Source organism: Miscanthus floridulus, chromosome 8 (assembly GCF_019320115.1).
Source record: "Miscanthus floridulus cultivar M001 chromosome 8, ASM1932011v1, whole genome shotgun sequence".
In the NCBI taxonomy this organism is placed as follows: Eukaryota; Viridiplantae; Streptophyta; class Magnoliopsida; order Poales; family Poaceae; genus Miscanthus; species Miscanthus floridulus.
Genome location: NC_089587.1, coordinates 29,110,659 through 29,131,099, shown reverse-complemented (window position 1 = coordinate 29,131,099; position 20,441 = coordinate 29,110,659). Strand labels below are relative to the sequence as shown.

At 49.7% G+C, this 20,441-nt stretch overlaps 2 protein-coding genes across 2 annotated transcripts; one reads left to right on the top strand and one right to left on the bottom strand.

Annotated features, from left to right (window-relative positions):
- Nucleotides 1–130: 130 nt before the first annotated feature.
- Nucleotides 131–2,311, bottom strand: LOC136476068 (UDP-glycosyltransferase 73E1-like). Its single transcript, XM_066473746.1, has one exon. The coding sequence runs from the start codon at nt 1,808–1,810 to the stop codon at nt 293–295; it is 1,518 nt and encodes a 505-aa protein (XP_066329843.1). The 5' UTR covers nt 1,811–2,311; the 3' UTR covers nt 131–292.
- A 15,678-nt stretch (nt 2,312–17,989) lies between these two features.
- On the top strand, nt 17,990–19,581 carry LOC136471437 (UDP-glycosyltransferase 73E1-like). Its single transcript, XM_066469169.1, has one exon. It carries the CDS (start codon nt 17,990–17,992, stop codon nt 19,499–19,501), a length of 1,512 nt encoding a protein of 503 aa, XP_066325266.1. The 3' UTR covers nt 19,502–19,581.
- Nucleotides 19,582–20,441: the final 860 nt, after the last annotated feature.

Genomic DNA, 20,441 nt, shown 5'->3' with positions numbered 1-20,441 from the left:
AAATTTCTGCACTGGCGTGTGGTGTGCGGCGTCTGGTGGCCGGGACACGATTTGTTCTCTTGTCCTGGCATAAAAAAAATTATTTTTTATGATATGTGATATTGTGATTTGTGATTATCTGGAGGTAGAATGAGGATGGAAGTTGTTGGATCTTAATTCTATGGTGTAAAAAAATATATGTGTTGAAACTGCATAAAATACATGGTTGTTGAGCAATTCTGGAGAGATAAACGTGCGTGTAATAATGCTAGCACCACATTAGCAACCGTAGTGATAAAAATTCTTGTCCACCTCACATGGTGGACTTCATCTGCTCAACGTGCTCCATCAGAAGCGCCACGTTCCGGTCCGACGAGCCGCCACGCGCCACGGCGTCCCTTGCCTTCCTGCCGAGCTCGGCAGCCCTTGCCCGGCGCGCGGAGCCCTCCTCCCCGCCGTCCATCACCGCCGCCACGGCCCTCTCCACGTCCTCCCGCGTCGCCACCACGGCCTCCGTCTCCACCACGCCCCACTGCGCCGCGTCCTTCACGCCCACGGGCACACCGACCCGCAGCACGTCCACCACGAGCTTCTCGTTGATGAACTGCTCCGCGAAGTGCGGCCACGTCGCCATCGGCAGCCCCGCCGCGACGCACTCCAGCACGGAGTTCCAGCCGCAGTGCGTCACGAAGGCGCCCGTGGCCGGGTGCGACAGGGTCGCCTTCTGCGGCGCCCAACCCGTGACCACGAGCCCCCTGTCCCCGACGCGGCTCTCGAAGCCGTCGTCGGACAGCCACCTCTCGAACTCGGCGAGGCTGGCGGGCTTCACCGCCCAGATGAACGGCCGGTTGCTCGCCTCCAGCCCGTGCGCGATCTCCACGAGCTGCGGCTGCGACGAGCGCGCCAGGCTGCCGAAGCTCACGAGCACTACGGATCGGGGCTTCTTGGACTCGAGCCAGCTCATGCAGCGGACGGCGGTCACGTCATCAGAGTCAGAGGTCGCCGTCGACGGCATGTTGTGCTGGAGGAAGAGAGGCCCAACGGTCCATATCTTCTTGCCGAGCGCCGCTTTATAGGCATCAACGAAGAGGGGCTCGAGCTCCGCGAAGCTGTTCACCACTAGGCCGTCGGCTCTCGCGTTTTCCGCCATGACCTCGTCGGCGAACACCTTGCCAAAACCCGAGAAGTTTCCCGGCGACCGCGCTCTGGACATCTCGACGTGTATGGGGAAGCCAGGGACGCGCACGGGGCGCCAGTCGTCGCTGATTCCCTCGAAGACGCTGTGGACGCTCATCTGGCGCATGCAGAACGAGGAGAAGGCGCAGAAGGTCTCCAGCGCCAGCCGCGGCACGCCGAGCTCCCGCGCCACTGGGCCGGTCCACGGGTGGCAGGTGTCGGAAACGAGGCCGCTCGCCGGCGGGTCGGCCTCCCTGAGGTGCGCAACGAGCGGCGCCCGGAGCATGGCGCAGGCGTCGTGGAAGTTCTTGAGGAAGGCGAGGCTCGGGAGCGCGTCGGGACTCTCGCAGCCCTCCGGTAGACCGGCCTCGGCGCACGGGAAGCGGAGCGGGAGGAAGCGGATGGGGAGCGCGTCATCGCCGGGGCCGCGGCCGAGGCGTGGCAGGTTGAGCGGCGTGGTGACGAACGTGACGACCGCGCCTCGGCCTGCCAGAGCGCGGGCCATGTCGAGCATCGGGCCGGCGTGGCCTGCGGCCAGCATAGGCACCAGCACGAAGTGCGGCATCGCCGAGTCTGTGCTGACAACTGCTGGACCACGGCCGGAAGACAGAGGGTGTGGCTCAACAGAGTCTAGCTTCGGAGGAGCCGACGACATGGGAGTTGTGACGGCGAGGTTGCTTGGGCAATGTCCACGGCTGCTGATCGTCGATTAGTGGTGCTGATTTAACTATTTGGGATAGGAATTAGGAACGCTGCAGTCTGCAGAGACGGGGACAGTGATTGGGACTGTGAGGACGATAAGGTCCAAACGTTCACAACGCTGCAGTCTGCAGAGACGGGGACAGTGATTGGGACTGTGAGGACGATAAGGTCCAAACGTTCACAAAATCTGTCCGTACAGAAGAGTGTGGACTGAACACAACTAGATAGGGAGGGGTCTCTCACTGGATGTTCAGACCAAATGGAATTCTACTTTTGTCGAAGGACGCCATCTGTTATAGAGATGCTTCTGATTGGCTTTATGAAACTGACAAAAAAAACGGTATACAGGGATAATGGTGTCTGATGAAGAATGGCATATGGCACGAAACATTTTGTAAATGCTTGAAGAGGTTTAGTGATATCACTGAGTTATTGTCAGGTACTGCATATCCAACGGCAGATCTGTTTTACCAAAGCTTTTGTGAAATTAAGGCTTTGATTTCAGAATGGTGTCCTAGTGCAAATGGCGCTATTAGAGAAATGGCAAATTCTATGAACATTAAGCTTGAGAAGCACTAGAGCACGTCAAATGTTGCTCTTTTTTTTAAACAAAACTACGGAGGGGAGAGCTTCCCCGCCTGGATTTGTATTAACAAACTCAGAGTTTCAAGTACAGCATAGAGGTTACAGTTACAGCATAGGAGACTATCGACGTCCCTGGTTTACACGATCGAAGAAAGGTACGCCATCGGCGTAGGCCAGGAATCATGGAGGAGGCAGAAAATCATCCTTCCTGAATGGTGAGGTCGTCGCAGATGCGGCTAATCACTTCTCGTGCCAAATGTCTTTCGCTTCTGAAGATCATGTCGTTCCTAGCATCCCATAAACGCCACAGGATTGTAAGCAAGATCCGCGAGCGCTTCCATGGGATCTGCCCAGACATGCGACGAGGGAGAGAGGGAGGGCCGGATCCGCCTCCGGGGAAGCCGCCACCGTAGCTGGGGTCGGGAGCCGCCACTGGGACCGCTGCTCGGGCTCGGGAGGCGCCACCGTTGTAGGGCCGTCGCCATCGCGCGCGCGGCCCCCGTTGCTGGGCGCACGACGCATCGCCGGGAGGGGCCGAGCCGCCCTGCGCCATCACCGGGAAGAAGAAGGGGAGGGAGGGGAGGGGCCGGATCCAGCGGCCGCCGGCGGAGAAGAAGAAGGGGAGGGAGGGGAGGGGCCGGCCACCGGCGGGGAAGAAGAAGGGGAGGGGCCAGATCCGGTGTGGCGGGAGGAGGGGAGGGAGGGAGGGGCCGGATCCGGCGGCCGCCGGCGGGGAAGAAGAAGGGGAGGGGCCGGATCCGGCAGCCGCCGGCGGGGAAGAAGAAGGGGAGGGAGGGGAGGGGCCGGCCGTCGGCGGGGAAGAAGAAGGGGAGGGAGGGGAGGGGAGGGTCCGGATCTGGCGCGGCGGGAGGAGGGGAGGGAGGGAGGGGTGGCGAAGGAGGTGGGGAAATCACCAGGGTGCTGGGGCGGGTGCGGGAGGAGGGGGCGGGTGCGGGATGGGAGGGGCGGGCGGGACGAGGGGGGCTGGGAGGGGAGGGGCGGGTTTTTTATTGTGGGTGTTTTTTTTAATTTTGCCGAGTGTTGATTTTAAGACACACGACGAACCTTCCTTTGCCGAGTGTTTTTTTGTAACACTCGGCAAATCCTCTATTTGCCGAGTGTTTTTTGTTTGACACTCGGCAAACTCCTATTTTTGCCGAGTGTTTTTAGGATAGCACTCGGCAAAGAATTTGTTCGCCGAGTGCCCGAGAGAATACACTCGGCAAACAAATAAACACTCGGCAAATTTGAGGATTCCGGTAGTGGCTGCTAATCGTCGATTAGTCGTGCTGATTTAACTATTTGGGATAGGAATTTGGTTAGCTGCAGTCTGTAGAGACGGGGGCAGTGATTGGGACTGTGAGGACGATAAGGTCCAAACGTTCACAAAATCTGTCCATACAGAAGAGTGTGGACTGAACACAACTAGATAGGGAGGGGTCGAGCTCGGAGATCGCCGCGTTAGCCTGGGTCGTAAGCACAAATCAAACCCGCTCTGGAAAACTTGTTGCACCGAAATGTTAGGCCAAAAGGTGTGAGAAAACAAGGAAGGGTGAGTGGTAACTAGAGGTCCGGGGGACAGCCAGTGAGCATGCCAGAACGAAGTAAAAGAGCCATCCTGGACTTCCACATAAGTGATGGAACGGTAGGTTGAGAGCTCATCACCAATGATCTTCCAAAGATAAGAGGTAGAAGTGGAAGGAGTTTCAGAGAAAATAGAATCGTTGGTGAGAAGCCAATCCCGCCAAGGAGTCTGAACGCCAGTGAAGAGCTTGTCCACGAATTTCAGGAGGAGGCAATGGTTCTGCATCTCAAGATTTTTTAGACCGAGCCCACCATCGGACTTATTGGTAGTCTGGTACACACCTGCTCCCAGGCGGCAAGGCATTTGGAGCCGTGGCAGGAATCTTCACCCGTCCAAAAAAACACTCTGCGCCTTCGGTCAATAAGCTTGATCACCGTTTTGTGGTGCCCCATAGCGGACATATAATGAAGGGGGAGGGCACTAAGAACAGCCGAGGTGAGAACAAGGTGACCTGCTCTATTTAGGAGGGAGGCACGCCACCCCGAGAGATACCGATCACAAGAGGCGATGATAGGTTGGTAATCAGCAATGGACAACTTATGAGGGGAGAGAAGGAGACCAAGGTAAGTTTGCGGAAAAGATGAAACCGTGGTTCCAAATAAAGCAGCGAGCTGTAGAGCAGATTCATCAAAAATTCCAATAGGAAGGAAAGTAGTTTTGTGGTAGTTGATGGATAACCCCATAGCAAGCTCGAAGTCATTGAGGGCGTTTTTGATAGCAAGAATAGCATTGGGGAAGCCCTAAGGAAAATAAGAGTGTCGTCCGCGTATTGCAAAATTGGGCAGGGAGCAGCATCAAGAATAGGATGACAGATGTCAGGAAGAAGAGATTGTTGGTGCAACAGCTGTTTCAAAACATCAGCAACAATTATAAACAGACAGGGAGAGAGAGGATCTCCCTGGCGCAGGCCGTTGCGGTAGCTGATCCATCTACCGGGGACGCCATTAAGCAAGAACGAAGATTTACCGGAACGAAGGAGATCCAGAATCCAGTCACACCAAAGAGAGGGGAAGCCACGGTGAAGAAGAATCTTGATCAGGCTATCCCAATTAACAGAGTTAAAAGCCTTATGGAAATCAAGCTTCAGAACTATAGTAGGAGAGGACCTACGGTAGCAGCAGTTCAGTAGGTCAGCAGCATAGACAAAATTATCAGCGATACAGCGGCCAAGAATGAACCCAGTTTGATCAGTGCTCACAAGGGTAGGGATATGGGGTTGAAGGCGCCTAGTGAGCAGCTTGGAGATGCCCTCACTAGGATCATAGATCTAGCCATAGACTGATTCTATTCGGGATAAAATAGACGCGGTACATCCTAGTGTTTGTAAAACTTAAGAGACAGAGAGGGAAGGGGGAAGATACCGAACTTGACAAGGCAGAGGGGGAGGGTTCGGAGGCCGCCATCGGGTTCGTTGATGTAGTCTGCGCACGGACAGCGACGGTCGGGGAAGACGGGTCGGAGATGCGGTACCGGCGGTGAAGATCGACGGCGGCGCAGTGCAGCGGTGGAGGTACTTCCCGTCACTAGCTGCGCACCTCACTTAGATCGGGTTTAGGGTTTGTCGGTGGGGAGCTCGGCTCAGGTCAACCTCGTGATAAGAGCCGCCGGCCCCCACCTTTTTTTATAGCGCAGGGTGACAGGGACCCTCCAGCCATGGTGGGCTGGACGCCCCCGATCAGGGCGCGAATCAAAGGCCTAACTGGGCCGTTGGGTCCAGTTAGGTTAGAGATCAATCTAACAATCTCCCTCTTGATCTCTTTCCATCTTTTCCTTTCATATTATTTACTTTTGTTTATTCCATTATAGATTAGCGCATAGAGCATGTCTCATCATCACGGTCCATTGCCGATAGATTTAACAGCTACAACGCATTACTCTGTTCTGAAATAGATACTTATCTTTGGGCCTTCTTTTATCCATGAATTATAGGCTTTCCCTTAAACCCATGCCAGCTACAAGTTCTCTGAACACGTTGGGTGGTAAACCTTTTGTAAGCGGATCCGCGAGCATCTTTACTGTACTTATATGCTCAGGACTTATGACTTAATCCCGGACTTTATCTTTCACAACATAATACTTTATGTCAATGTGTTTGGCAGCACCACTTGACTTATTGTTGTGAGCATACTGTACTGCTGGATTATTATCGCAGTATAACTTTAGTGGTCTATAGATGTCGTCAACCACCTTCAAACCGGGTATGAACTTCTTTAACCACTTCACCTGCCCCATTGCCTCATAACACGCTACAAACTTGGCATACATTGTGGACAATGTAGTGACGGTTTGCTTTGAGCTTTTTCATGAAATAGCTCCCCCCGCGAGAGTGAATACATATCCAGACGTGGATTTTCTATCATCTCCCGTATAATCAGAATCTGAATATCCCACTATATAAAGTGAATCAGATCTTCTATACGTCATCATGAGGCCTTTCGTTCCTTGCAAATAACGCAAGACTTTCTTTACCAATTTCCAATGCTCTGTTCTAGGATTGCTCTGGAATCTGTCAAGTAACCTGGTAACAAATGCCAAGTCAGGGCGCGTACATACTTGAGCATATTACAAGTTTCCGACAACTGAAGCATATGGAACCACTTTCATTTGATCGATCTCATATTGGTTCATAGGGCATCGAAAATCCTCATATCTGTCGCCCTTGACTATAGGAGCAGGTGATGGACTACATTTGTGCATACTGAATTTCTTTAAGATTTTCTCTATGTATGCCTTTTGTGACAGTCCTAATACCCCTTTACTTATATTTCGGTGAATCTCGATTCCTAGAACGAACGAAGCTTCACCAAGATCTTTCATATCAAATTTTGAGGACAAAAACTTCTTTGTCTCCAGTAGTAGACTGACATCACTACTAGCAAGTAAGATATCATCCACATACAGGACAAGGAAGATAAACTTTCCATTCTTAAACTTTGTATAGACACAATTGTCATCGACATTCTCTTTAAACCCAAAATTCTTTATTGTCTGATCAAACTTCAAGTACCACTGTCTTGAAGCTTGTTTTAATCTATAAATGGATCTCTTTAGGCGGCATCACATTTGTTCTTTTCCTTTCAAGACAAAACCTTTCGGTTATACCATGTAAACATTTTCCTTCAAGTCTCCGTTGAGAAATGTCGTCTTTACATCCATCTGATGTAATTCTAAATTGTAATGTGTCACTAATGCCATTATGATTCTAAAGGAATCCTTACATGAGACTGGAGAAAAGGTCTCATCATAATCAATCTCTTCTCTTTGCGTAAAGCCTCTTTGCCACAAGTCGGGCTTTATATCTCTCTATATTCCCTTGAGAGTCAAGTTTTGTTTTGTAGACCCATTTACAGTCTACTGTTTTGGCTCCTTTAGAAATTATCTCCAAATCCCAAACTTTATTGGCATTTATAGATTTCATTTCATCTTCTATGGCCTCAAGCCACTTTGATGAATGATCACTTCTCATGGCTTCTTCAAATGAGGTGGGATCATCCTCCATTTGAAATTCCTTAGTGTTGTACACTTCATAATCAGTAGGAATAGCTGATTTTCTAACTCTTTGAGACCTTTTAGGGACCTCCACATTTGGCACATCTTCTGTTTAAGGCTGTTGTTGCTCCCCCTCATTTATGACAATAGGTTTTATAGGATCCTGAAGAACATGTTCCTCATCATTATTTATTGTTGCCACAGGCGGGATAACAACAGGTGCTGGCACCATAGTGTCTTGCACTGTCGGTGCAGCGACAGCAGGTAGTGAGAAAAATAGCTCATGAATCATTGGAGTAGGTGCATACACCCACTTCTCTTCAAGGTCAATTTCTCGAGCTACCATGCTCCCCCTCATCATTTCATCCTCTTGGAAGACAGCGTGTCTCGTTTCCACAAACTTTGTATGTCTATCTGGACAGTAGAAACGAAAACCTTTTGACTTTTCTGGGTAGCCAATGAAATGACAACTCACTGTTTTGGGATCTAGCTTCCCAATGTCTGGGTTAAATACTTTAGCCTCAGCAGAACTCCCCCACACACGTAAGTGGTTTAGTGAGGGTACTCTTCCTGTCCACAACTCATACGGTGTTTTGGGCACCGACTTATTTGGTACTCTATTGAGAATATGAATGGCGGTTTTTAACGCCTCCATCCACAGGCTCATCGGTAAGGTGGAGTAACTTATCATACTACGCACCATATCCATCAGGGTACGATTGCGCCTTTCAGCTACTCTATTCTGCTGAGGTTCGCTCGGTGTAGAATACTGGGCTACTATGTCATTCTCCTGTAAGAACCTTGCAAAAGGTCCAGGAACTTGGCCATATGGGGTATGCCGACCGTAGTACTCCCCCCACGGTCAGACCTGACTATCTTAATCTTTAAATTGTGTTGGTTTTCAACTTCTGCCTTAAATATCTTAAATTTATCCAATGCTTCTGTTCTTTCTTTGATTGGATAAATGTAGCCATAACGGGAGTAATCATCTGTGAATGTTATGAATGAATCATAACCATCCACACTCTTTACAGGAAAAGGACCACAGATGTCTGTGTGAATAATTTGTAGAATTCCTGCACTTCATTTGGCATCTTTCTTAATTTTCTTTACATACTTTCTTTTTATGTAATCTCTGCATTGTTCTAAATCTGATAGCTCTAATAGAGGAAGAATATCATTCTTAACTAGTCTTTCTATTCTCCCCCTCAAAATATGGCCTAAACGACAGTGCCATAATTTTGACAACATATCGTGAGCTCTATTTCGTTTTCTATTTACATCCGCAAACGAGGATACATTCACATTGTCGCACGCAACGTTCCCATCATCGCATACAACATTCACATCATCACATAGTGATAATAAATAAAGCTCATTTTGTAAGATAGCAAGACCAACACATGCAATATTAAATGTTATCTTATATTTGCCATTTCCAAAATGGCAATCATATCCATCATTGTCCAAACATGAAACACTTATTAAGTTTCTCTATAACGAGGGAACATAAAGAACATCTCTAAGTATAAGTTTGAAACCATCAGCAAGCTCTAGAAAAGATCGCCAACGGCTTCAACTTCTGCTCAGACTCCATTTGCTACTTTAACGTGTCTTTCGCTTCTTTCCGTAGTCCTCGTCAAATGGAATCCTTATAAAGAATTAGCAACATGAACAGTTGCACCTGAGTCAATCCACCAAGTAGATTTCGAATACTGTACATACAAGGGTTCATTTATGAACGTAATAATGTTCTCACCTTTCTTTGCCATGATCATCTTTAGGTAATCGGAACAATCTTTCTTATAATGTCTCATCTTCTTGCAGTAGAGATATTGATCTTTCTCTACTGTGAATTTGTTTTGCTGAGGCTGATGCAGCATAGGATCCTTTTCCTTTGACTTTGAGGAGAAGTTAGCATTAGGATTCTTTTTCTTATTATCTTTTAGATAATTAATAGAGCCATCATTGGCAGATTTCATTCTCTCCTCCTCTTGCACACACATAGCCATGAGCCTCTCTATGTCCCATTTCTTAGGCTATATGTTGTAGTTGACAACAAAAGTGTCAAACTCTTTTAGCAAGGAAGCAAAAATCAGATGGATAAGGAACTCATCTTTGAGAGCCAGATCCATTGGTTTTAGCTTGGATGCCAAGTTACTCATCCTCAGTATGTGCTCTCTAATGTCACCATTACCAGAGTACCTCTCTGTCACCAGCTACTTTATCAGCTGGGTAGCATATGTCTTTGAAGAGCCAGTGAACTGACACTTTATTCTTTCGAGGTACTCGATGATGGTATCATACTCTAGGATTGAGCCCACAATTGTAGGCTCAATCGTGTTCTTTATCATAGCCAAACACTTCTTGTTGGTAGTGACCCACTTCCTATGCTCAATGTCATAGGACATTCTTTGGGATGCAAAATCCCTCTCTCTGGTTACCCAAGCGACATCAGCCTCATTTGTCTCCCTCACCGGTGCCACAGGCTCTATGGGACACGGTGTGGTGACTACCCAGTCTACCTCAGCCAAGATAAAGGCCAAGTAGATCTTTTTTCTTCCACTCAATGTAGTTATCACCTTTGAGAGTGGAGATCTCTTTGATACAACTCATCAAGTTGTATTCGTCTGAAAACATAATTCAAATAGAGTGAGAACATAAATTATAACAACAACAATTGCATGTCTTATTTCCAACGTTGGTCAAAATTAAAACATACAATTGTTCTCTACATTAATTCTACATTACCGTTGGGTAGAAAATAGAATTGAAGTAAGACAAAACATCATAATATTGCCATTAATCAACGTTGGTCAGAATAATAACAATATTATGATCAATTAAAACATATCCATTTTTCAAAATTAAATTCTCCCGTTGGTTCGAATTTAATAATAAAAATAACATCTTTAAATACGCAGCGGAAAAAATGAACTCATTTTCTTGAATTTTACCCACAGAAAAATCCTCTTTTTCTATTTTCTTTTGAGCCAGTTTCCATTTTCCAGGAAATAAAAAAAATTACTAGAAAAGGAAAAAAACAAAATTGACTCAAACAACACTGATCATTCGGCCCGGCCGGCAAAACAGCCCGGCCCACCACCTCTGCGCGACGCCCGGCCGCACCCAGGCTGCAACCTGGGCCTAGGCCGCCAAAGCCACGCTTCCGCGCGCGCCCGCCTGGGCCGCGAAACGGCCTGATCCATCTCGGCCGTTCGTGCCGATCCGACGGCCGTCCGCGCGCATCGCAGGATCAAAACACCGACCGCAGCGGCGCCTCGAAACCCTAGCGTTCATTCTGCTCTTTGCTCTCTCTCTCTCTTCGCCGCTCTCTCTTCTTTCTTTCCTCAGCGAAGCAACAGCAGCCACCAAGTGACTCAAGCGGTGAATCGGTGGAGCGATGGCGCCGTCGCCGGCCCCCTCGTCGGCGTGCGTGCTCCCCAGCGGGTGAGCGCGCCGCCGTCGAGCGGCCTGGCCACGGCGCCCCTTTGGCCGGAGCCCAGCGAGTAGCGCCCCCGGCTCGGTCTTCTTTTCCCCACACGCCGGCGTGACATTAGTGCTGCGCAGCGGCGAGGTAGGCCACCCCTTTCCCCTTCTTCCCCCTTCGGATTTTCTTCGTTTGTTCGGATTCAACCGATTTGGGGATTAGGGATCGAAGTTAGGATTAGAGTTTTACTGTTTTTCTTCCCCATTGAAGACTTTTATGGGTTTAGGGTTCGGCTCTTACATTCTTAAGGCCGAAACCCTCTTCTTTTAATCCCCAGTTAGGGTTAGGGTTCAACCGAAACCCTCCTTTCTTTAACTCAGTTGGGGTTAGGGTTCGGCTTTCTTCTGAGACCCTTCTTTTCTCAGATCCGAAAGGATCTAAACTGATAAGTTAGATCTATACTTAAACGAGGCTCTGGTACCATTGTTAGCACTGTAGGAATACTAGGATCATAGATCTAGCCATAGACTGATTCTATTCGGGATAAAATAGACGATGTACATCCTAGTGCTTGTAAAGCTAAAGAGACAGAGAGGGAAGGGGAAAGGTACCGAACCTGACACGGCAGAGGGGGAGGGTTCGGAGGCCACCATCGGGTTCGTTAATGTAGTCTGCGCACGGGCAGCGACGGTCGGGGAAGACGGGTCGGAGATGCGGTGCCGGCGGTGAAGATCGACGGCGACGCAGTGCAGCGGTGGAGGTACTGCCCGTCACTGGCTGCGCCCCTCACTTAGATCGGGTTTAGGGTTTGTCGGTGGGGAGCTCGGCTCAGGTCAACCTCGTGATAAGAGCCGCCGGCCCCCATCTCTTTTTATAGCGCAGGGTGACAGGGGGGCCCTCCAGCCATGGTGGGCTTGGCGCTCCCGATCAGAGCGCGAAACAAAGGCCTAACTGATCTGTTGGGTCCAGTTATGTTAGAGATCAATCTAACCGCCCTTAATGGAGCAATTTTGAAGACAGATGGGCTGAAAGTCAGCAGGGGAACGCGCAACATCTTTTTTGGGGAGCAGGACAATGTAAGATCGGTTGACACGTTCAAGATCTATGCTACGGCTGTGAAAAGAATCGAACAAGGAAAAAAAAGGAGGGGGCGGTGGTGTTCCAGCAGGATTTGTAGAAGGCCGGCCCAAAGCCATCCGGCCCGGGGATGGAAACAGCAAGCATGGAAGAAAAAAAAAGGCCGTCTTAATTTCTTCTGGGTGAAAGGGAACGTCTAAATGGGAGAGGTTTGGTTGGTGACCTGGATAGAGCAAGTTCAAATCAAAACCCTAGCTTGTAGGACGGGAAACACCAAGGAGAGAGCGGTAGAATTCAAAAAGCAAGCGGGCTTTATGCTCATGGCCAGACAATTCAATGCCATCTTGCTCAAGAATTTGGATTTTGTTGTGACGAAGGCGTTGGGAGGCACAAGCATGAAAGAATCTAGTATTTTCATCTCCTTCAATCGCAGCCCGAACTTTACTTCTTTATTTCCAGTGAATCAGCTTTTCCTTAACCGTACGACTAAGGAGGGCAACAATGATTTGCCGAAGAACAAGTTCAACGCGGGAGAGGGGCCTGCTTTCCTCAATGGAGTCCAGAAGCGTAATCACCAGCTTGCAGTCCGTTTCCTGCTGAGACACCGTGACCCGTTTCCTACACCAAGTCTTTGACGCCGCTCTGGTTCTTTTCAGCTTGATGACAAGGGAGGAGGCAGCATCCTGAGGCACCCGATGGAGATTCCAAGTAGTAGAAACGACATCCTGGTAGTTGGGATGAAGGGGCCAAGAGTTTTCAAACCGGAACAGAGAGGATTTGGGCACAGATGTTGAAATTTGGATCTTGAGGGGGGCATCATCAGAGGTGGTGCGAGTGAGGGAGGAAAGAATGGAGTTAGGCAAAGTGGAATCCCAAGCAACATTAATGAAGGCCCGATCTAGACGTTCAAGACTGGGAGACTCCCTCCGGTTAGACCAAGTGTACTGACGATCCAAGAGAGGGAGCTCAATAAGACACAGCTCGTTGATGGTGTCATTGAAAGCTTCAGCTTCACCAGCTCTGAAGTTGCTGTTATTTTTTTCATGGGAGTAGCGGATCATATTAAAGTCCCCACAGACAAGCCAAGGAGTGTTATCTTGGGGAGCAATATCTTTGAGTTCCTGAAGGAATGGCGGTCTGAGCTCAGGAACAGAGGGAGCGTAGACATTAGTTATGGCAAAATTGAGATTGGATGAGGTCTCAGTAAGATGGACCGTGAGGGTGGACCTGGTGTGGGAGTAGTCGTTACAGGTGAATGAGGCAGTGTTCCAAGCAGTCAGCAGGCCATCGGAGGACCCGGTGGCAGGGAGAGAGTGATAGGCATGCAAGGAACGCGGAAGGAAGGAGTAGAGTTAGTGGAAGTGAGATCAGAGAGCTTGGTTTCTTGGAGGAGGGCGATGTGGGGGGAGGAGGACAGGAGTTCAGCAAGAACGTCATTACATTTCTCAGAGTCACCAAGACCACGGACATTCCAAAAACACAAGGAGAAAGTTCTACCCATTATCCAGAAAGCACACACCATATATTATAGAAAGAGTTTCACACCAACTGACGCCACCGGTACCATTGGAGGTGCTCATTCGGAACCAGGCTGCACCAGCAACTCCTCACTGAGCTTGGTTAGGTCGTCCTCAGAGGCTCCACAAGCAGATGCACTGTCGGCTAGGGACTGGACATCAGTTAAAGGAGAGGAAGGATTAGTGAGGAGGTGAGTTTTGGAGATAGCAGCTCTAAGGCGACGGGAAGCACCAGAGAAGTCGACACGGGCCATCTGGATACGTTCGGCCTTCGTGGAAGGGTCTTCATACATTGGCTGCTCCTCCTCGGCGAGGCGAGTGCTGCGTCGCAGCTTCTTGGTGGAGTCAATCGCCCGCTTGCGACGGACGCGACGCTTGCGGGCCACACTCTCGTGCTCCTCTTCAGAGGCAGCCCCAAACGTGGACGCTGGGGCGCCTTCTAGGGGGCCTAGCTCCTGAGCAGTCGCGACAGCCTCTTCTCTAGTGGGAGCATCATCCTCAGGCCCACCCCCGTCAATGGCAGGCTCCTCCAGTGGAACACCGCCGATGCCATACCATGGGAGAGCCAAGAAAGTTTGCATGATAGGCGAATTGGGAAAGGGAGGAGGTGTTCTGGGGGAGCCGGGGCTGCTTGGCATGGGGTCAAATGTTGCTCTTATTGTGACTTTCTTTGTTGACCCTAGGTACAGTACAAATGAATGGCAGTAGAGTTTTACATGAGAAAGATTTATGGCCTAGTTTTTTTTTTCGAATGAGTAGGAGAGCTGCATATCGTTGCATTAAGAAAGGAGATAAAGGCTAAATTAGCCATACAGACACAAACCACCCACTCACACTGTTTTCTTAAATTACATACACGCCTGTTCTTATCAAGAATCGCTGGTCGAGTAGCGACCAGACCACTTAAGCCTTTGGCACCTGCAAGCATCCAGAGATCAGCCTCATCGAGTGCAAGGAGGAGTGCCTGATCAATTCTTGGCGAGGCACTGTTAAACACTATATCATTCCTTGTCTTCCAAAGGATCCAAGCCCCTAGTACGACCAATGAGTCAAATCCACGCCGAGCCTCCTTGCTGAAATTCATACCAGCTTGCTGCTACCATTCAAAAAACCCCGCTATATGGGGAGCAAGATCAGGGAGTCCAAAACGATTCAACAACTGATGCCAAAATTGTTGGGAGAAGACACAAGTACAGAGGAAATGCTGAATTGTTTCATCCTCATGATCGCAAAAGGGGCACTGCTCAGGATGGGGAAGACCAGTGGCGGAGCCAAGGGGGGCTGGCAGGGGCCATGCCCCCCCCCCCCCCCCCCCCCCCAATATTTCACAATTAGTAGTATGACTTAATATTTTTTATTTATATTAAGAGAGAGATTATATAAAATTCTTGTATATACCTATTAATATCTTCTAGATAATATAATCATACAAAACACAACTAGATAATAAAATTATCGCAATAAAAAAGACCGAGTCGGTGCTCAAGATTTACAAAGTCATCCTATACGTCTTGATGTTAACGGGCATGTCACTTACCACTAAAAAAAATAGCGTCTTAGATCCTAAAATACATATAAGAAATTACGAGCACCCGTTCAAGTCAGTGAATTAATTCCGACAGTCCATGTTGGCTCTTTTGGCCGCCCCCCCTAAGTATAATTCCCGGCTGCCGCCCCCCCCCCCCCCCCCCCCCCCCCCCCCCCCCCACACACTGGGGAAGACCTCGTCTAGCAAGTCTATCGGCTATCCAACAGCGATTGGTCGTGCTGATGTAACTATTTGGGATCGGAACGCTGCAGTCTGCGGAGATGGGGATAGGTGATTGGGACTGTGAGGAGTTTGGAGATAAGGTCCAAACGTTCACAAATCTGACATACTAGTGTCCGTACAGCAGAGTGTGGTCTGAACACAGCCAGGGGTCTCTCACTGGATGTTCAGATCAGGTGGAATTCAACTTTTGTTGAAGGACGCCATATGTTATAGAGATGCTTCTGATAGGCTTTATGAAACTGACAAAAAAAAGGTACGCAGGGGTAATGGTGTCTGGTGAAAATGGGATCAGGCACAAACACTTTGTAAATGCTTGAAGAGGTTTACCACTGAGTTATTGTCAAGTACTGCATATCCAACAGCAAATCTGTTTTACCAAAGCTTTTGTGAAATTAAGGAGTGGTGTACTAGTGCAAATGATACTATTAGAGAAATGGCAAATTCTATGAACACTAAGCTTGAGAAGTACTGGAACAAGTCAAAGGTTGCCCTTACTGTGGCTTTCTTTCTTGACCCTAGGTACAAATGAAAGGCAGTAGAGTTTTACATGAGAAAGATTTATGGCCCAATATTATACTATGGTAAAGTAGAAGAGTTCATTGTTGATGTCAAGAAAATGTACCAGATTATGATTCTTTTTCTCAAAGCCCTGCTGGACCAAACTCTATGTGTCAATACTGAAACAAAGAGTGACTTTATGGAAGAAGAAGATGATTTTCAGAACTACCTATATGACACACATTGGGTAGGGGGGAGGTTGAGGAGCTGATGAAGGTGAGGCAAAGGCAAGTGACTTGGACAAATACATGGAAGAACCACCACTAAGGGTTCCTAAAGCTGGTTCTAATAAATTTGAGATCTAGCTCAACTTGCCCGTGATGCCTTAGGCCCTCCACAATGGAGGGTGATGCCCAAAACTGTTGAAGGTCCACGTGAGAGAAGTTGGCATCGATCACTGTTTTGATACCAGTCGTGGGGCCCACAGAGAAAATAGAAAAAAATGAAAAAGCAAAAGCTAGAACCGGTTCCGTGCATGTGCTTGTGTGTCAATCTCTCTCCTCCCTCTTCTTATTCTATTTAGTTAGCACCGCTGCTTGTACTTGCGTCGCTCCCATTTCTGCTGGCATTGGCATCGCCTACTGCAATGGCAGGAGCGGTGCCCTAAATTTCTCTCTCCGTTTGAAGCACCACTCAAGCGATACACTGCGGAGGGCCTTAGCCATCCAAGCATCCACTATTGCTTCAGAATCCGCTTTTAATGAAGGGGACGTGTCATTGATCAATTCCGTAGTCGTCTCGAACCTGAGGTGGTGGAAGCAACCTGAGGTGGTGGAAGCATTGGTCTGTGCCAAAGATTGGGCGGCAGCATCTAGAAGTGATGGCCCCTTTTGTTCTCATTCTTTACTCTTTATTTAGGCTGTTTGCATATTATCACAAAGAATTTTGGCTATCCAATAAAATATTTTTCTTCGTAATTTGCAGATCATAATAAAGGGGTCGGATCCATCCTTAATGATCTAGAGGTCTCATAGACTCTTATTGCAAATATGACGCTCAAGGATCTTGAGGATCAGGTATGGCAGTTTTACATATACTGGGAGGAACGTGGAAATAAATAATGCTAGAATTCAGTCGGCTGAGGTCTCAGGCGATGGATTTTTGGGTCCATCTGCTGTCTTTTGCTGTTGAGCTGACGTAAGCACCAAGATAAGCATGACTCCGGCAACGTCGCCTGACCATTTGCACACACAAAAAGAAAACTTGTATAATAGCAATCCTCTTTTTCCTTTTCCATATCTACATGCGTTCGTGTTTTGAAAAAAATACTTCCTCCTTTTTAAATTATAAGGTATTTGATTTTTTCAGATACATAACTTTTGTTTTCTACCTAGATACCACGTTATATCTAAAAACATAGCATAAATTATGTACTAAAAAATCAAAATGACTTATAGTTGAGAACGGAGCGAGTCAGGGAGTATGTCCAAACGGCAAAACGTACGGACATGACGAGGCAAGATCATTGGAGGTCTCACGCAGCTGTGCAAGCTTCTGGTGAGATCGATGACGCCAAGATTGCTGCCTTGCTGGCTTCGATGGTCCGGCCCCTGCTAAACGTCTCGACAACTGAAACTTTTCCAAGGAATTCAGAGGGCATCCTTGCCTATCTGATGGTCGGTGCCCGTGGATGAGCTTACAGAGGCTGAGATTGCGCATCGTAGAAGAGACAAAAATAGCCAAATACGTTGCTCATGTTCTGCTCTAGAAAATCAAGCTTGTAAAAATCTGTCCTGACAACATCAGTAATGGTAGATGTAACCCTTAGTTATAATTTATAAATATATGCTCAGCCTTTGTAGGGGAAAAATACTGATGTTCGGAGTTCGGTGGATAATTCGAAGGTTTTCAGCCGCGTGCAAGCTTTGATTTCTGAAGATTAAATGGCCCTTGAAATACAAAAAAAAAAATAGCGTTACGAGTCTACGAAAGTTTCCAAAATGTTTGCCAAATTTTGGCTGGAAACCTGGGAGGATCGAGCCAACTTGTGGGAAAAAAAAAGTAGCGTCCCATGGCTATATAAAATCAGCACCTCGATCCTTCTACTCCCAGGCCACTCTATTTCTTACACCATTCCTGCGGTGCCCGCCCGAAGTTAGCTTAGGCTGCTTAGCACGTCCATGACGCCCACCAAGGAAGCCGCTGCTGCTATGCCAGCGCCACCACCGCCACCTCACTTCGTCATCGTCCCCCTCGTGGCGCAGGGCCACACCATCCCCATGGTCGACCTCGCCCGCCTCCTGGCGGAGCGCGGCGCGCGCGCAAGCTTGGTGACGACACCGCTGAACGGCGCACGGCTGCGTGGCGTCGCCGAGCAGGCCGTGCGCACTAAGCTGTCCCTCGAGATCGTCGAGCTCCAGCTGCCGACGGACACCGACGGCGGCCTGCCCCCGGGCATCGAGAACGTGGACCAGGTCACGGACAACGGACACTTCATCCCCTTGTTCAACACCGTGCAGAAGCTCGCCGGCCCGCTGGAAGCGTACCTACGAGCACTGGCGCTGCGCCCGAGCTGCATCATCTCCGACTGGTGCAACGCGTGGACGGCCGGCGTGGCCAGAAGCCTCGGCATCCCTCGCCTCTTCTTCCACGGGCCGTCGTGTTTCTACTCTCTCTGCGACCTCAACGGCATCGATCACGGGTTACGCGAGCTGACCGCGGCGGCTGACGACCAGGAGAGGTTCGTCGTGCCAGGCATGCCGGTGCACGTGGAGGTGACCAAGGCCACGGCGCCGGGCTTCTTTAACTCGCCGGGGTGGGAGGCGCTCTGGACGGAGTGCGTGGAGGCCATGCGCACGGCCGACGGCGCGGTGGTGAACACGTTCGTGGACATCGAGGGCCAGTTCGTGTCGTGCTACGAGGCGGCGCTCGGCAAACCCGTGTGGACGCTTGGCCCGCTCTGCCTCTCCAACCGGGACGTCGATGCCATGGCGTTGCGCGGGGACACGTCGTCGGGCGGCGTCCAGCTGCAGAGCGTGGTGGCCGCCTGGCTCGACACGAAGGACACGGACTCCGTCGTGTTCGTCAGCTTTGGCAGCCTGGCGCGGAAGCTCCCGAAGCAGCTGTTCGAGGTCGGCCACGGCCTCGAGGACTCCGGCAGGCCGTTCCTCTGGGTGGTGAAGGAGGCCGAGGTGGCCGCGGCGCCGGAGGTGCAGGAGTGGCTGGGGGCGCTAGAGGCGCGCACGGCGGGGCGCGGCCTCGTGGTGCGTGGCTGGGCGCCGCAGCTCGCCATCCTGTCCCACCGCGCCGTGGGCGGGTTCGTCACCCACTGCGGCTGGAACTCGCTGCTGGAGTCCGTGGCGCACGGCGTGCCCGTGGTGACTTGGCCGCACTTCTCCGACCAGTTCCTGAACGAGCGGCTGGTGGTGGACGTGCTCGGCGTCGGCGCGCCCGTCGGCGTCACGGCGCCCGTGATGGTGTTCGACGACGAGAACGTAGCCGTGGCGCGTGGGGACATCGTGCGGGCGGTGTCGGCGCTGATGGGCGAAGGGGAGGAGGCGGACGAGAGGAGGAGGAAGGTCAAGGAGTACGGGGAGAAAGCTCATGTGGCCATGGAGAAAGGAGGGTCCTCGTATGAGAACCTGACGCAGCTGATTGAGAGCTTCAGGCAATGTGGAGGCAGAAAAGGTTAGGCTAGAACAGTGCATGCATGGACTACCATTGCAATGGCAGTACGGATGCAGGAAGAATAGCAGAAGCTTGCAAATTGCCATGTTCGTTTTCATCGACGGTATGGTATGTAACTGGTATGTAATGTACTAGTAACTACTATGTAACAACCAGTGATTGTGTTCCACGGTTTTCTTTTTCCACTCAAATCTTTTCATGCTTTATTCATCGAGTGCCCCTTTTCCCGTTTGGTTTGGAGCCGAGTGTAAGAATGGAGTGGCTGCCAAAACCTGCAGCCGCATCACGATGGTTGGAGCGCTGGCCAAAACCTGCAGCCGTTTGGTCTGCAGTAAGTGGTAGCGCATCTCGCACTTGTAAGGGGTCTTCTGACCCTGTAAACTCTTCCTTCTTATCAATAATATGCCGGGTGACCGGATTTTTCAAAAAAAAAAAAACTTTCCTGCTTCAAGAGTATATGATGCCAGTACGTAAGTCTTTTTTTTGTTTGCCCGCCGCTCGATCATTTGGCATTATTGCCCACCGCGTTTCATAGGCTGCGGCGACTCCGCTAGTCGCCTAGTCCGCTTGGAATGAAGAAGTGTTCGTCGTGGCAATCAACCAAGGCCATTGGTCATTTGGTCACATGCTTGCTTCAAGGATAAGTACAATCAAATCTCCCAATAATTTACGTGCCTTAGCTACCTCGTCGTTTTCATGGTAGGTATCGAAAGGAACTAGCTAGACCAATTCGGGGGGTATCCAATTGGAGGCAAATCTATGTATGGAGTATGACACTTTAAGATCTTGCACCCGTCGTTTTTTCGACTGGGAAAAAAGAACGTGCAACCGACCTGGTTTGTCTGAGCAACTTGTAGATTGATGCAAGATTTGATGTTGATTGATGACTACGTTGAGTGAGTGACTTGGTTAGCCACTAGTGCCTGTCAAAACATTAATGCTGAT

Bases quoted from the DNA above. Each gene is read 5' to 3' on its own strand.
- LOC136476068 (XM_066473746.1), bottom strand. From the start codon at position 1,810: ATGTCGTCGGCTCCTCCGAAGCTAGACTCTGTTGAGCCACACCCTCTG.
- LOC136471437 (XM_066469169.1), top strand. From the start codon at position 17,990: ATGACGCCCACCAAGGAAGCCGCTGCTGCTATGCCAGCGCCACCACCG.